General features: G+C 42.5%; 1 protein-coding gene across 1 annotated transcript in view; it reads right to left on the bottom strand.

The window, feature by feature from the left end:
* Positions 1 to 16,549, bottom strand: part of TMC2 (transmembrane channel like 2) — a 62,584-nt gene that overhangs the window by 29,139 nt on the left and 16,896 nt on the right. The window contains exons 4-8 of the mRNA XM_059134342.1: positions 9,025 to 9,115; positions 7,080 to 7,161; positions 6,626 to 6,732; positions 4,442 to 4,540; positions 1,167 to 1,309 (exon numbers count right to left, since the gene is read on the bottom strand). Coding sequence (XP_058990325.1) covers positions 1,167 to 1,309; positions 4,442 to 4,540; positions 6,626 to 6,732; positions 7,080 to 7,161; positions 9,025 to 9,115 — 522 coding nt within the window. The remainder of the gene's footprint in view (positions 1 to 1,166; positions 1,310 to 4,441; positions 4,541 to 6,625; positions 6,733 to 7,079; positions 7,162 to 9,024; positions 9,116 to 16,549) is intronic.

The raw sequence follows: 16,549 nt of genomic DNA, 5'->3' as shown, positions 1-16,549 counted from the left end.
CACCAAATGGTCACTATTGTGCTGGGCAGTCCCTCGTGAACAGCAGCATTTCCCCTTGAGAGGACATGACAGAAAGTTGTACTGGGCTAACGACTGACTTTTTGGAGTTTTTAACACCTGCTCTACTCCTTTCCTGCAGACAGGTGCTCTTCCGGGAGGAATGCTGAAGGATGGATGGGCCTTGCGCTCTTCCGGGAGGAATGCTGAAGGGTGGATGGGCCCGGTAGTCAGATTTGTGCAGGAGGCTGTGTCCCCGATACTACGTCAGCCTTTGCTGATTGGGGTTCCCTGGCTTAGAAGAAGGCAATTCATAGGCCAGAATTTTTCCTCAGAGAACACAAATTAAAAGGCACAGACATATTAGAATGTCATTTCTGGGTGCATGGGTGGCTTAGTTGTTAAGTGTCTGCCTTTGGCTTAGGTCAAGATCCCAGGGTTCTCGGATCAAGTCCTAAATTGGGCTCCCTGCTCAGCAGGGAGCCTACTTCTCCCATTCCTACTCCCCCTGCTTGTGTTCTCTCTCTCTCTCTCTCTCTGTGTGTGTGAAATAAATAAATAAAATCTTTTAAAACAAAAAAGTCATTTCTGACCACAGAGACAGATAGAGTTGGGGCCAGAGAGGACACCATGGTTAATCACATCACATATGTTCCTTCACGTTTTTTATTGATATCTTTACAAATGTGGAGCTCAGTATTCACATGCAAGCTAGAGTTACAGAGGAGCAGAATAGTTTTTCTGAGGAAGCTGACCTCTGGGTTAAGTGAAAACAGACTTGAAGACTTTTCCAGCCTTACCTTACCAGTTACATGCTCTCTCTCAAACAACACTGGCCTTTTGACAGGTTTTGGGACTTACTAAGATATTTGCTGCCTCAGGGCCTTTGCACATGCTCTTCCTTTGTGTAAAATGCTGTGCCCCAGACTTTCAAGGTGACTGGCCGTTCTCAGCATCATGTAAAGGTGTTTTACCCCTTTTCTGAAAACTTCCCTTATTATCCTGTTTATATCTTTTATATCACATATGACAATCCATATCTGCTTTATATGTCTCCTTGTTTTCTTTCTAAATCCCCATAAGAAGGTAAGGAGGCACAGAGTGGCCATGGGAGTGGGTTGTTTGTGTGAAGAAAATGAAAAGCCTGTAAAAGAGACAGTCATACTTACGATCTAATGACAATCATCAGGCTATAGCCGAACACGCTGACCCCCACCATAAAGTATGCCATGGGTAACCTGTACCTCAGCCACCCAATAGTCCTCTGGTTGTTGTAGTAGCCGTAGAAGAGAGCAGAATACTTGATGTAACCCTGTGGGATAGGTCCAAATGTTCTGGGTTTGTAAGCTTAGTGCAGATGGTCTCCAGACACTTTCATTCTACTGGGATTTCTTTCTTAGGGTTTAATGGGAATCTGAGAGGTGAAAGGAGGAATTCTGGGCATCCTTACTCTTCCTTCAAATTCCCCCAGTTTCTCCAGAGTCTATCCATGTCTCTGCATCTCCCCTTCATTCTCTTTGTTCTCTATTACCCAGAATGCATACAGATACAAAACAAGGAGGACAGCTTTGCTAACATTGCGGATACAGTGTGTGTGTGTGTGTGTGTGTGTGTGTGTGTGTGTGTGTGTGCCTGTGCGCATGCATGCAAGAAGAGCTCCAAATTCTTTCCCCTCACATTTCCAGGGTCTTAATGTCACACTCTGGAAGTAGGCTGGAGTCTGTGAACTTTCTCAGTATGAAACTTAAAAAGAAAACCATACCTTTACAGGGCTTACAGTCTAATCTAAACCTCAAGTTTTGTTTTGTTTTGGCTTTTAGGTATAATTGGCTTTAGGTATAATCAGTATACTTTTCAGGTGTGATACTAGCTTGGAATTTTAGCATTTCTTGTATGTCTTTGCTGAAGTTAAACGAGATTATTCTGGCCTCACACAGGTATGTATTTGGAAAGGGAAGGCAAATCTTAACAATCTTTTCATGTACTTAAGGTTGTTTCTTCTTTGATATGATACCTAAACTCAATAAATAAATAGTCATCACTTAAATATTAGTTGTAATGTGGAACCTGAATCCCATATTAAGCTTTTCATATCTTGTTACATTAAACTCCATCGCAATCCCCAAAATACTGAGTAATTGAAAGGAGAAAAATATTAACTTTGCCATAGGGAATCCTGACAGACACGACTTTACCCAAGTGGTCACAATGTTGCCCATCATAACATGTATCAACATAGTATAACCCCAATTTGCCACCCTGAGAAGGGCACATTACCTCTGTGGCAACCTTCCCAATAATGTATGATCTCACTACAATCATGAGGGAACATCAAATAAACCCAAATTGAGGGACATTTTCCAAAACAACTGACCAGTTCTCCTCAAAAGTGTCAAGGGCACTGAAAGAGAACTGTCACAGATTTGGAGGAGACTAAGGAGAGAGGACAAATACAATGTATGATTTTGAATTTGGTCCTGGAATAGAAAAGGAATATTAGTGAAAAACTTGATGAAATCCAAATCAATTCTACACTTTAGTTAATAATATTATACCAGGGTTAATTTCTTAAATTGTTCTATGGGTAGATAAGACGTTATCATAAAGTGAAGCCAGGTGAAGGGTATACGAAAACTCTATACTATTTTTTGTGTGTGGGGGAATCTCTGTACTATTTAGGCAACTCTTCTGTAAGTCTAAAATTATCTCAAGATTTGAAGTTTTTAAAGCTTAATTGCTCTATCTTGTACTATCAAGATGTGGGATCTTTTACCCACACATAATTCCGTAAGATCATGGATTGGTCAAGTGGAAAATAATGGTTCCCTGAGTTATAAAAATCTGCCAAATGTTGAGGCACTTTGTACACATGTAAAAAATCACATGTTAATATCTTCATTGATCTCATCAGAAAAGCATCTAACCATTAAGAAACTGCCACTGTGATGGTGATGGATATAAGTTTTCCAAAGCTTTAATTTTAGCTTGAAAAATATAATTTAAGGGCCACCTGGCTGGCTCAGTAGGTGGGGCACACAACTCTTGATCTTGGGGTTGTGAGTTTGAGCCCAATGTTGGGTGTAGAGATTATTTTTTTAAAAACACATTAAAAAAAAAAAAGAAAAAAATTTTTACCATTGGTAACAACAACAACAGCAACAACAAAACGGAGGATTATTGTTGAACAAATTCAGTTTGTTTTGGGCAGCTAGTATGTTTCCTTAGGGGTCCTTGAGTGAAATAAAGAATAAAGGAAATCCTTAGTGGTAGTATCCAGTAGTAGTAGTATATAATACTTAGTACTATAGAAATGTAGTAGTTGTTTGGAACACCCTTATTCTGAATGGCTTGGAAAAATACTCCAACACACTACCACACGTACCTGAGAAGTATGAACCTGACCTGAACTTGAACCTGACTATGAGAATGAAGCAGCAGCAATGACCTGTTGCCTGAACCTCCCAGCCTTAGGAACTCTTTGGAGTTGCAGACAGAGCTCCACAAAGGCATAGAGGTGAGGAGACTCAAAAGGAGGAAGGGGTATTCCAGGCCATGTCCTGAGCAAAAGTAGGAGGCACTAGTATGTGATGTGTTCAGGGACTTCCCCCAAACTTGATAAAAATTGGAAATTAAAGTATGAGTTCTGAGACAGAAATGGAGCTGGAAAGGGAGGATCAGCCAAGTGGTGAACAGTTCTTTTATAAACCTGATTTAAAACATTGGATTTTATTCCCTTTAGGAATGGGAATAAATGGATATCCAAGGTAGGGGAGTGACAGGGTCAGGTTTGCCTTTCAAAAAGATCACTCTGACAGCAGAGCAAATGGAGATTTTAGGAGCCAAGTCAAAGCAGGAAGCAGAGGTAGAAGATTCTTGACATGGTCCTGGTATGGTGTGGACATTATCCAAAGAAGAGGTAAGAGGCATAGAGAAAGGGGGACTGAATTAAGATAGAGTTAGTGGTTGGCTTGTTGTGTGTGGTGGGGGGGAGGTGGTAGTGAGGAAGAGGGAAAAGTGTAGGATGACTTTCAGGTCTCACACTTGAACGACTGGGTGAATGGTGGTTCCAATAAAGGAGATGGGAAAACGCAATGTGGGTTTGGCTGGATAGATGTTGAATTTGAGGATGCCATGTGAAGCTTGGGAACAGCTGAGCTGGTGATAGCCCTGGAGTCTTCCTGTGGGTATGGGAAGAGAAATCTGTCCTGTAGGATCACTTACATGGATCTGGCAGAGAGAGAGAGGAGCAGTGTGTGGCTGCAGGAAGGACCTATGAAAGGATCTTAGGAGGACAGGGTTGGCTAGCTCATTTGCATAGTGGAGATCTCATTTGAGTTAAGCACTGGTTTTCCAATGACTAAACGCATTATTTCACACTTATCCATGCAAACTTTAGGTCTTACAATCACATAGTAGAAAGGCATTGGCATGTTAGTGTTGGTACCTCAAAATCCCAAAGGACAGAAAAATCCATGGCTTTTTCTTCCTCAGCCCGAGGCACTGTCTTCCTGGGAATGCTGCCATAGGGCACGCCCATCAGTACCTTGTGTAGGGACAGAATGACAGCATGATGAGTGGAGAAAATGCAAACACATGGAGACATTAATATACTGGGTTAAATATCTCCCTTCTCAGAGCAGGACACACCCCACTTTCTTCTTTAGAGAATATTAATCCCTTTCCTGGTGTAGAACTATCACATACTCATTGTAGAAAATGTGAAAAAGTACAGAGGGCATTTTAAAAAATTCCCCATCACTGGAGCGCCTGGGTGGCTTAGTCACTTAAACATCTTACTCTTGGTCTTGGCTCAGGTCGTGATCTCAGGGTCCTGAGATGGAGCCCCAAATCCAGCTCTGCGTTCATCATGGAGTCTGCTTGAGATTCTCTCTCCCTTTCTCTCTGTCCCCTCCTGCTTGTGCTTGCTCGCTCTCAAATAAATAAATAAATAAATAATACATTTAAAAAAAGATTTTATTTATTTATTTGACAGAGAGAGAGATCACAAGTAGGCAGAGAGAGAGAGAGGGGGAAGCAGGCCCCCTGCTGAGCAGAGAGCACGATGAGGGGTTTGATCCCAGGACCCTAAGATTGGGACCTGAGTTGAAGGTAGAGGCTTAACCCACTGAGCTATCCAGGTGCCCTGATAATAAATACATCTTTAAAAAAGTCCCTATCACCACCATATCCCAAAGATAATGATTGTTAGATAATCATAGATTTCCTTACGGTTGTTTCTGAGTTTTATCTATATTTTAGTCTGGTTATTTAGCTTAATTCTCAATTCTCTATAGCATATGGTATGTCTCTGAATAAAATGACTTCAGAATATTTAATCCCATCTATCTACTATAAATTTACTTAACAAATAACCTATTGTTGGATATTAGAATATTGCCAGTTCTTCACGTGTACATGATTATGTTATTAATAACCTAATATATATGCCTGTATTTGCATCTTTAATTCTAAAAAAATCAGAATTGTATGAAGTTTACATATTGATTTAGGAGGGATTAACTTTTTTATTTTACAATATTAAGTTTTCCCTTCCAAGAACATAGCCTCCTGTGTATTCCGTTGTATTTTGGTCCTGTAATGCTTGACAGTGTTCTGCCCAGAAGTCTTCTAATTTGTCAGATTTCCCTTGGAAAAGATCCCAGGCCAACACTCTGGAGACCTGGATCTCATTTACTACAAACTTACTGTGTGACTTTGTACAAGTTGCTTATTCCTTTCCTGTCTCTCAGTTACTCATCTATAAGTAGGTACGCACATACATCTGTATAAGATTATATCTGGGAGAATAGTGAGGAATAAACTTTAAATGCAGGTTTTGTTTTTTTTTTTTTCAGTAACTTATGACACAATGCATTCTCTCTCTCTCTTTTTTTTCAGGGTAAAGAAAAAAACTTACTAAGATGTTAATTCTCCACTAATCTTAAAGTAAAACAAAAGACAGAAAAATGTAGGGTCCATGTCTTAATTTAGAAACACAAGTATCTTGAACCCACCCCTCATTTGTTTGGTTGGATTGGCCTAGGGGACTGGAGGTGCCCCTCTCCACCCATGGGGCACAAGGACCCACTGAGACCTTGGGTGGGCCATGGGGCCAGCTGAGCAGGTGAGCTCTCTGGGGAAGGACTGGCATCAGCCTTGGGGGACGATGTGTGAGAAATGTGGAAAGACGCTGATGTCAGGGAGCCTTGCTGAGCATGAAGGTAAGCCCTATTACAATCATCCCTCTTATGACGCCATGTTTGGACTCAAAGGCATTGGGTGTGGTGGAGCTGAGAGTCACACTTTCGAGAAAACCCAAGTCATGGAAATGCCTTCCCTGGCTGCCCATTGGGTCACTGCCCTTCCAGGCTGATTCCAGACCTTATCTATAGACATCCCATGCCCTCAATAAAGCTGAACACTTTGAGAAAAAAAAAAAAAAAAAGGAACACAAGTATTTTGGTTCCATTTTTTTGTCCTAAGCTATCCAGGCAATGGATGGGAGTAGAGAACTTAAAATGAATGACTGATTTTTTGTAAAACGGAGAGTATTTGATTAATATAAATGAGGATGGTGGTCATGATAAGCCTCCACACTCTCTAGAGATCTAGGAAGCTCTTGTCTTACCTCTGGGATGATAACTAGACCAAATATTAAGCCAAAAAGGACGAGGTTAACTCCATACATCCATCGGAGAAAGATGAAATATGATGCCACAGAAGAACCAAAGTGACCTGGCATAAGGAAAGGCAGCAGGGTTTAAATGTTGTGGAAGGAGGAAGATAGCATGACCGAGCTCTTCATGTGTGTGATGGATTCTGTTTTCATGTCGGTCTGTGGAACGGATGTTCCAGATAAATAACCTGGGGGCTCTGACGGGCTAACCCATTTACCTGCGCTCCTGCAATAAGAAAATGAAGAAACAGGATTTAAATCTGGGTCTGACTCGCTCAAAGGCCATCCTGTTTTCTAAGACCACAGGTCCTGTGGAATAACCTGATCAGCTGGTCAAGAACACAATCCAAGCCCTTGGAAAACTCGTTAGGAAACCAGCTCAACACAGTTACACCAAAATACTCACTTTCAATGTCCTTGATCTTCATTTCCCAGGGTATACATTGAGTCTTGAAGTTATGGAAGTCTCTCTTAAACTTGACCCACTTCTGAAATTAAACAGGTAATACACTCAGTACATTAACATCCTGCCTTGGGGCCTGGAGGAACACACTGCAGGAACATGTTGATGCTGACACTCAACACCAAAGTCAAGAGTGGGGCAAGAGAGAAGCCGGCCTGGCACAGTGCCTTGTATTTGCTGATAAAATTTCATGTTTGGACAGTGTATATGTGAACTTAGGAATTCTGTATATACTTCTGGTTTAGGGGATCAAATTGGGTTAGCAACCTCTGGCGCAACATTTTTTTTTTCTTTTTAATTCTTAAACATTCAAAGGAGGGAAAAATCTCACAAGGCTTACGTCCACATTTGGCAGATAGCCAAGTGCATAAATCTGATAAGAACTTTGTTCAACCTTTGTGGTGCTGGAATTGGTAGGACCTCGACCCATGGCTTCCATTCTTCTCCTGGTGAAAACAACGGACTGTTTTTCTGGTTCTTGTTTCTGTTTTTCTGAAAGAAGTTAGGTGTTTTGCTTCTTTCCAAGATCTGTTCTCAGCACCAACATTCAGAGTTGGTACCAGCTGGAAACCTGAGTAGCTGTCTGTCTGCTGACTGGGTGAAAATTTGTCAGCTCTCAAGAGGGTTGCTCTTCCAACAACCATACTCCCTGGAAATACATCTATTTGGAATTAAAAAAAAAAAAAAACTCATAGAAAACAGCAGACAAAGAAGTAGTGGGGAGAAGACCCTAGGATCAGTTTCTATTATAATAAAGTCCCCCTAAAGACTTGTTTGTAAAGGAAGTGGGGTTTCCCATGTAAGTCACTAAAGGCTCAAAAGGAACATTTATCTGAAGGGATCAGATGCGTTTCCAGACCTATAGGCTTTGAATGTATCCTGATGGGATGATTGCTATACAAGGAAGGAAGCACCTGTCGAAAACGACGGTGGTCACAGGTGCAATAGAGAAGAGGAGTGTGTAAGCAGAAGCCTGGTTGATAACAATGGCAAAGCACTCCCTACAACAGGAAGGGGTATGGAGACTAGCATTGGGCATTCTAGCTCCACTGCTTTACCTACCTTCCCTAGCTCTGATTCCACGCTCAAAATTCATCTTTGGTGGTTTATTGGCTTTCTATTTAAGTCTGTCTATAAGGAAAACTGCCCATCACCTGGGCTGTGAGTATTTTGATTTCTATGGTAATGATTTGTGGTTGCAAGTTAAAAGATTGAAATTAAGATTATGGTTAGCTACCCACATAAAGTAACTCTATTATCAAAAAAAAAAAAAAAAGGCACTGCTGATGTGAATTCTTCATATTTCAAGTTCTCTCATGGTTATTTTTTCTTGTAAATTAATAATCCAGCACCTGGTTTTACCTATCAGTCTCAGAAGCTTTATTAATGTGATCCCCCCAACCCCGAGGGATGGATCCCCTGTCGGGTGCTGATAATATCAGTACAGAATATAGACTTGCAAGGCTGAGGGCCAAGTTGGGTAATGAACATTGCCAAGGGAGGCCCCTGGGGACAGCCTGCCAGTTAGCTGATCACTTGGCCACCATCTGACAGTCCCTCGGGGCTGTGGGCATCAAACAGTGTGTCCGGATTTGGGGCTTGGGAAATAAGATCTCAGTCCTTTCACCTCATCCGTTTTGTGAGTTTATAGTTCTTCACTGGAGAGGAAATGAATCTCAGATACACCGAAGCCCTTACAGATAAATGTAGAGAAACTGACAACAAACAGTCTCCACTCCTGGACAAATCGGCTAGTCAGCCGGACCTCTCAGTGGGGGGATTCTGGGGGAACTAGACAGAAATGAAGAGGCAAGGGCCTGTGATGGTCACCCAGGTTCAGAGGCTGAGCAAACACTTCTGAGGGTTTGGCTGTCTCTGTGCCACCCACCTTAGCGACCAGCATCTTACAGGCGTAGATTCGCTTGCCTTTCCCCTTTCCCAAGGCTCCTTCATACTTCTCCACAAACTCTTGGGCCTCCCTGGTTAGGAAAAAAAAAAAAAAAAAAGGAGGCATGGGTAGAGGCAGAACTGCAATTAATACCAAACCAAAAGAAATCTGAAGGGTTTTTATACTCCTAGTTAGAATGTAAGCTCTGTGAAGGCAGGACTCTTTGTCTGTTTCATTCACTGAAGTTTCCCAAATACTAAGATGAGTGCTTAGTACATGGTAGGCACCCATAGGCAGAATTTGGGCCCCCATGAGGGTAGGGTAGCCCCCTGGTGGCATGCCCATGAATGGCAAAAGGGACTTGGCAGACATAATTAAAATTCTGGAATTTAAAATATATTATCCTGGATTCTTGGGAAGGGCCCAGAAGAATCACATGAGCCCCTAAACAGAGAAGAAGGCAGAGAGTCAGAGAGAGAGATGTAGCAAAAGGAAAAGTCAGAGAAATTAGAAGCAAGAGAATTCTCCACCCTCTGTTGCTGGGACCCCTGGAGAGGAAGCCACACGGTAAGCAAGAGAAGGAATGGATTTCTGCCAAAACCCAGCAAGCTTGGAAGAAGACCTCTAGCCCCACATGGGAACTTCAGCCCTGCTAATACCTTGATTTTAGCCAGGTGAGACCCTGTGCAGAGAGAGAATGCAGCTGTGTCGTGCTGGACTTGTGGCCAGCAGCGCTGTGAGCTGGTAGATAGGGGAGTAGCAGCTCAAACAGTTGCACTGTGGCAGTGTGTTGTAGCAGCAATAGAAACAGACATGGCAAAACAGGGGAAAGGAGATGAAAGGGTAAAAAATTCCAGTTATAATCGACAGGACTAGAGGAGATTATGCTGAGTGAATTAAGTCAAGCAGAGAAAGTCAATTATCATATGGTTTCACTTACTTGTGGAGCATAGGGAATAATGTAGAGGACATTAGGAGAAGGAAAGGAAAAGTGAGTTGGGGGAAATCAGAGGGGGAGACGAAGCATGAGAGACTGTGGACTCTGAGAAACAAACTGAGGGTTTGAGAGGGGAGGAGGTGGGGGTTGGGTGAGTCTGGTGGTGAGTATTAAGGGGGGCATGTATTGCATGGAGCACTGGGTGTGATGCATAAACAATGAATCTTGGAACACTGAAAAAAATAAAATTAAATTTTAAAAAGCTCCAGTTACAAAATAACTAAGTCATGGGGAGGCAAAGTACAGCCTAGGGATGATAGCCAATAATACTAATAACATTGTATGGTGACAGATGGTAGCTAGGCTTATAGTGGTGAGCGTTGCGTGGTGTATGCATACCTCGAATCATGCTGTTGCACACCTGAAATGAATATAATATTGTATGTCAATTATACTTCAGTAAAGAAAAGGAGAATGAATACAGCATTCAGGAGACATTTGTGGACTGCATGAATGTTGAATGAGGGACTGCATAACCCAGGAAGGTTGGATGAAAACAACATGCATCAGTTTGTCTATTAGGTATTCTGGGGGGGTGTGCTGGGGCCAGTGAGAATGGCTCCTGAGAACCCGATGTTAAATATTCAGGAACTTGGCCACCTGGCTGTTAAACTGTTGGTAGCTTGAAATTAGCCACTGGGAGTGTTCAGACGGTGGAAATCAGCAAATGCTGCAAATCAGACCCCCTCCTTCGCAGACCGCAGAAAGCCAGTTTTTCATCAGCCCCTGGATAGAGCACCACAAATGGATGAGAAATGAAGTCCATTTCAGGGTGGCTCTGGGGCTGTGGGGGAAGGCGTCATGGAGCTGTGTGTTTGGCGGCTATTGCTACAGCCCTCGCTGTATGCTACACAATCCCTATCCCACCTCCAAAGAGCGACTGCAGGCAGATCAAAGTCAAAGTCACATTCTAACCTCAGGTTAATCCTGAAGCTGGTTTTATTCCGATGTCTCCATATTGATGAGGCTGACTGTTTAGCTTCCGAACCCCAAGGTCAAAAGCTGGTCTGTAGGGGATTAAGGATCCTTAATGGGATCAGCTTCTTGTTTCCCCCCAGGCAGGACATGTACTGGCAGTTAGCTATCTGTGGCTACCAACTAGGCACAACACAAAAACATGTTTTCATGAAATTTGTATTTTTGTTCTCTTCCTGTATTTGACAAGTGAGCAGAGGCTCCTAAGCACTTGGAGTTTGTGAGTTTAAATGCACCAGCTTTTGGGGTGCCTGGGTGGCTCCATCAGTCGAGCTTCCGACTCTCAGCTTGGGCTCAAGTCATGATCTTGTGGGCCATAGGATCAAGCCCCAACTGGTTGGACTCCGTGCTCAGTAGGGAGTCTGCTTGGAGATTTTCTTCCTCTGCCCTTCTCCGCAGTATCTCGTTCTAGAATAAATAAATAAATCCTTAAATGTGCCAGATTTTAAGATTTGGGGACTTTAAGTGAAACTTCCCAAAGTAAGAGCCAGCTCATGTTCCTGAGCTGTTGGGCCCAGCAGCAAATACTTTTCTTCTTGAGATCCAGACTCTGTGTCTAGACCCCCAGACAGTGCTCAGGAGATCAGAAGGCCATGCCCGGCAGTGGGTGCAAACTCCAGGGATTGTTCACTATGAAGAGCCCACCTGGTTTAAGAATTTTGGTGGACACAGTGAGCTTTTCTGGATATAGTAAAAATACATAAATAGTAACAACTTTTTGCAGAAAACTCCTTTTTAAACACATTACCTATAATCCAGACTGTCCCGTTCTTCTTTACCAGAGAGGATTTGGTTTATAGAAACATAGGCTCCTGTCCTGTACTTCTCGATTGTTGTAAATCTTACTTCTGTCCCTTCCTTGTCACCAAGTGTCCTTTGAAGAGGGAACTTCTGCAAACTTGTCTCCCTTTTTTCCTCAGACCAGATGGTATGTGGTAAATGCAGTGAAAAGGCAAAGAGAGGAGGGAGCTGTTGTTTTGAGGAAGAGTTTAGGGGCATGGATCTCAAGGAAGTAGGAGGGAAGCCCTGATGGCCAAAAGGAGATGGCTAGGGGTTGGGGGTGGCCAGAGGTTGAAGGTGGTCTGGGCCATGCTGGTTTGGGGCCTCCCTTGGTCCCCAGGCAATTTCCAATTTTAGTTGTGGAGACAAGAATCAAATAAATGCTGAACTCGTGCTAAGTAGAAATTTGGATGGGCCAGGTGAGGATCTGTGTCCAAGGGCAGTGGAGGTTAACCAAGAATGCCTGGCTTCCATGGATGGTGGTATAAAATATGGTAGCAAATTGTTATTCTTCCCTTTAAAATGGAGAACTGGGGGTTCCTGGGGCTCTCAGTTGGTTAAATGTCCGACTCTTGATTTTGTCTCAGGTCATGGGGCTGAGCCCCGTATCAGGCTTCTCACTCAGCTTGGATTCTGCTTGTCCTTCTCCCTCTGCTCCTCCCTTGCACTCTCTCTCAAATAAATAAATAAAATCTTTAAATAAATAAATAAATAAATAAATAAATAAATAAAAATGGAGAACCAAATTCTCCTCCCCTTGAATGTGGTCCAGACATAGTGAATTGTCTCCAATGAACAGAAAGTGGTAGAAGTGACTATTTATGACTTCTGAGACTAGGACAATAAAGGGTAATTGTGACTTCCTCTTCTTCTGAGGGAAGCCAGCTTCCATGTCATGAGGAAATTCAAGCAGCCTATGGAGAGAAACTGAGGCCTATTTCTAACAACTACCAGCCCCGGTCAAGCCTTCAGATGACAGCAGTCCTGTCCAACATCCTGACCCAACCTTGTGAGAGACTCCAAGATGGAACTGCCCAGTTAAGCTGCTCCTGAACTTCTGGCCCATACAAGGCAGTAAATATTCATTACTATTTTAAACTGCTAAGTTTACACATCCCTAGATACTACACTGCAGAACCCAAACCACTTGGTGCTCCCCCACATTTAGGTTTGCTATGTCTTTGTCTTAATGGATTGACACTTTTATCACTCTATAATATTCCTTTATGTCCCTGTTAATTTCCTTTACTCTGAAGTTGACTTTATTTGATATTTACACTGCCTCATCTACTACTTTATTTTGGTTAACGTTTGCATGGCATATATTTTTTGGTCATCTTTATATTCTCAATCTATATATATCATAATATTTAAAGTGAATTTCTTGGGGTGCCTGGGTGGTTCAGTTGGTTAGGTGTCTGCCTTCAACTCAGGTCATGATCCCAGGGTCCTGGAATCCAGTCCTGCGTCAGGCTCCCTCCTCAGTGGGGAACCTGCTTCTCCCTCTCCCATTTCCCCTGCTTGTGTTCCCTCTCTACCTGTGTCTATCTCTGTCAGATAAATAAATAAAATTTTTTTAAAAAAAGTTTCTTACAGACCATATGCAGTTAAGTCATTTTTAAAATTACTCTGCCAGGGTGGCTCAGTGGGTTAAAGCCTCTGTCTTTAGCTCAGGTCATGATCCCAGCATCCTGGAATCGAGCCCCACATCAGGCTCTCTGCTCAGCAGGGAGCCTGCTTCCCCCCCCCCTCTCTGCCTGCCTCTCTGCCTACTTGTGATCTCGCCCTGTCAAATAAATAAATAATATCTTTAAAAAAAATAAAATTACTCTGCCAGTCTGTCTTTTAACTGGCATATTTAGACCACTTACATTTAATGTAGTTATTGATATGTTAAGATTTAAACCTAAATGGGGCACATGGGTGGCTCAGTGGGTTAAACCTCTACCTTTGGCTCAGGTCAGGATCTCAGGGTCCTGGGATCGAGCCCCGCATCGGGCTCTCTGCTCAGCAGGGAGCCTGCTTCCCCCTTTCTCTCTGCCTGCCTCTCTGCCTACTTGTGATCTCTCTCTCTGTCAAATTAATAAATAAAATCTTAAAAAAAGATTTAAACCTACTGTTTTACTTTTGTTTATTTGTTTATTCTTTCTGTTTTTCATTTCTCTAATCCTTTTTCCTGCAAGTTACTTCAACATTTTTTAGGATTCCATTTTGGTTTATCTATGATGCTTTTCAGTGTTATCTCTTTGTATGGTCTTTTCAGTAGTTGCTCTAATTGTTCCTACATATTACTATACAATGTGATATGTAATGTAAAATGTATATGTGTTCCTTATGTCCCTTTACCCTCTCATTTATAATTGTCTTAGATATTTTCTCTACATTCATTGAGAACTACATTAGATGTTGTTATATTTTTTCTTCAATCGTTAAACATAATTTTATATACTCACAGGGAGAAGGAAAATCTATGACAGTTTCCAATATTTTAGCTCTTACCATGTTCTTCCTTCCTGATGTTCCAAGAGTCTTTGTTTTATCATTTCTTTTTTATTTAGAGAATTTAGCCATTCTTTTAGGGTTGGTTTGCTGGTAACAAATTCTTTTATGTTTCCTTCATCTGAGGATGTCTTGATTCCTTTTTACTTTTTAAAAAAAACATTTTATTTATTTATTTGAGAGAGAGACAAAGAGAGAATGTGAGCAGGGGGAGGGGTGGATGGGGTAAGCAGATTCACCACTGAATCTGGGGCTTGATGCTGGGCTTGATCCCAGGACCCTCAGATCACAACTTGAGCAAAGTCAGGTGTCCCAATTTCTTCTTCTTCTTAAAGGATATTTTTGCTGGCTATAGAATTCTGGGCTGAGAATTCTTTTATTTAGCACTTGAAAAATTGTGTAACCTTCCTCTGTCCTCCAGAGGACAGGCTTCTAATAAGAAATTTACTTTAATTCTAATTGTTTTCCCCTATAGGCAAATGCATTGTTTCTCTCTGACTGCTGGTAAGAAGTTTGACTATGATGTGTCTTGACATGGATTACTTTGGGTTCATTCCATGTAGGGTTTCTTTCGTTTTCTTGAGTCTGTAAGTCTTGCCAAATTTGAAAATTTTTAGTCATTATTTCTTTGAAGGTTTTTTTCAGCCCCACCCTCTCTCTTCTCTTTTCTTGGACTCCTCCTCCTGACCCTCTCATATCCAGGGCAAGGGATATGGAAGAAACACTAATATTACAACATTTATTGCAGTCCTAAATGTCCCTGAGGTTCTGTTCATTCCCCCCCGCCCTGATTATTTTCTCTGTATTGTTTAGATTGGGTAATTTCTCTTGTTCTACCTTCAGTTTCATTGATTCTTTGTGTTCTTCATTCTGCTGTTGAGCCCACTCATTCATTTTTTAAAAATTTCAGTTGTTCTATTTTTTACTTCTAAAATTTCTAGTTGTTTTTCTTTACATCTTCTATTTCTTTTCTTAGACTTTCTACTTCTTCATTAGTTTCATGTTCTCATAATTGCTCAGTGAAACACTTTTATGACAGTTTCTTTAAAAATTTGCCAGATAATTGTAGCATCTATGTCATCTTTGTGTTAGCATCTTTAGTTGTCTTTTATCATTCAGCTTGAGATCATCCTAGTTCTTGGTATGATGAGTGATTTTCAGGTGAAGCCTGGACACTGTGGATATTATAAGACTCTGGATCTTGTTTAAATCTTCTGCTTTAGCAGGCATCCTCTGACACTGCTTCAGTGGGTGAAAAGGAAAGGGTGCTGTCTGGTTTCTTCCAGATGGCAGTCCATGCTCCTCATTTGGCTCCTTTTTGGCACCCAAGACTGGGTAGGAACTCTTCATTACTGCTGAGAAAGGATGGGAGTGTCCCTGCAGAAGGGACACTTGGCCCCAGTCCTGCAGGATATGTGGGAATCAGCCAGGCTGGCAGAAAGCAAAGATTGAGGCAGAGGCACCAGCTTGCTTGGGGACTCAGAGGCTCTCTGGGCTTGGACTTGAGCTGGAGATAAGGAGTCTTGGGAGAGGGTAGAGGGAAGGAGGCCAGCATTGGCTGAAGATCCCTGCTCCAAGGAGAAACACATGGGCCTGTTTGGCTTCCCAGGCTTTAGCCATTTGTCAACCATCCCAAGAGCAGGAGCTCTGTCCTCTGGCTGGAGGAGATGTCACACTTCTCCTCCAGGCAGCTAGACAGCCCTCAGGAAATCTCCCAGGCCCCGTGACTTCCAGCTGCCTGGAGATCTCATTTCCATAAGCACCTCGGTTGCTCTTTTTCCACTGTTAATAAAAGATGTGTTCAGGTGACACCTGAGTGGGGGTGAGGTCCCGTAAGGGTGACAGATGGCTGTTCTGTGCCCCCCTGCAGGAAGAAGAACCTGGCCCCGAGGGACTAGGGAGAAGAGTCTCAGGAAAAGAGGCTGAGTGGGAAGACAGCCACCGCTGGGAGCTGTCCCTGCCACTAGAACAGTAGCTACCAGCCACAGGGGATGATTTAATTTAAATAAATTAAAATAAAACCCCCAAATCCGTGTCTCAGTCACACTTGCTACTCTCCAAGAGCTTACTGGCCACCTGTAGCTGGCGGCAGGAGTATTAGTATGGATTTAGAGCACCTCCAACAGAGGTCCTGTTGGGACACACTGGCCGGTGGGCACCACAGGGACACCTTTCTTCGCACAACTGTGTAGGACACAATGAGGTCATTTGCTAGCATGGAGTAAGCTCTGTTTACCAGAAGCCCGACCCATGTTTGTGCAACTAGCATCTGGG

The sequence above is a fragment of the Mustela lutreola genome, chromosome 9 (genome assembly GCF_030435805.1).
Source record: "Mustela lutreola isolate mMusLut2 chromosome 9, mMusLut2.pri, whole genome shotgun sequence".
Classification (NCBI taxonomy): Eukaryota; Metazoa; Chordata; class Mammalia; order Carnivora; family Mustelidae; genus Mustela; species Mustela lutreola.
The sequence above is the reverse complement of the archived record's forward strand: the minus strand, read 5'-3'. Positions and strand labels throughout refer to the sequence as shown.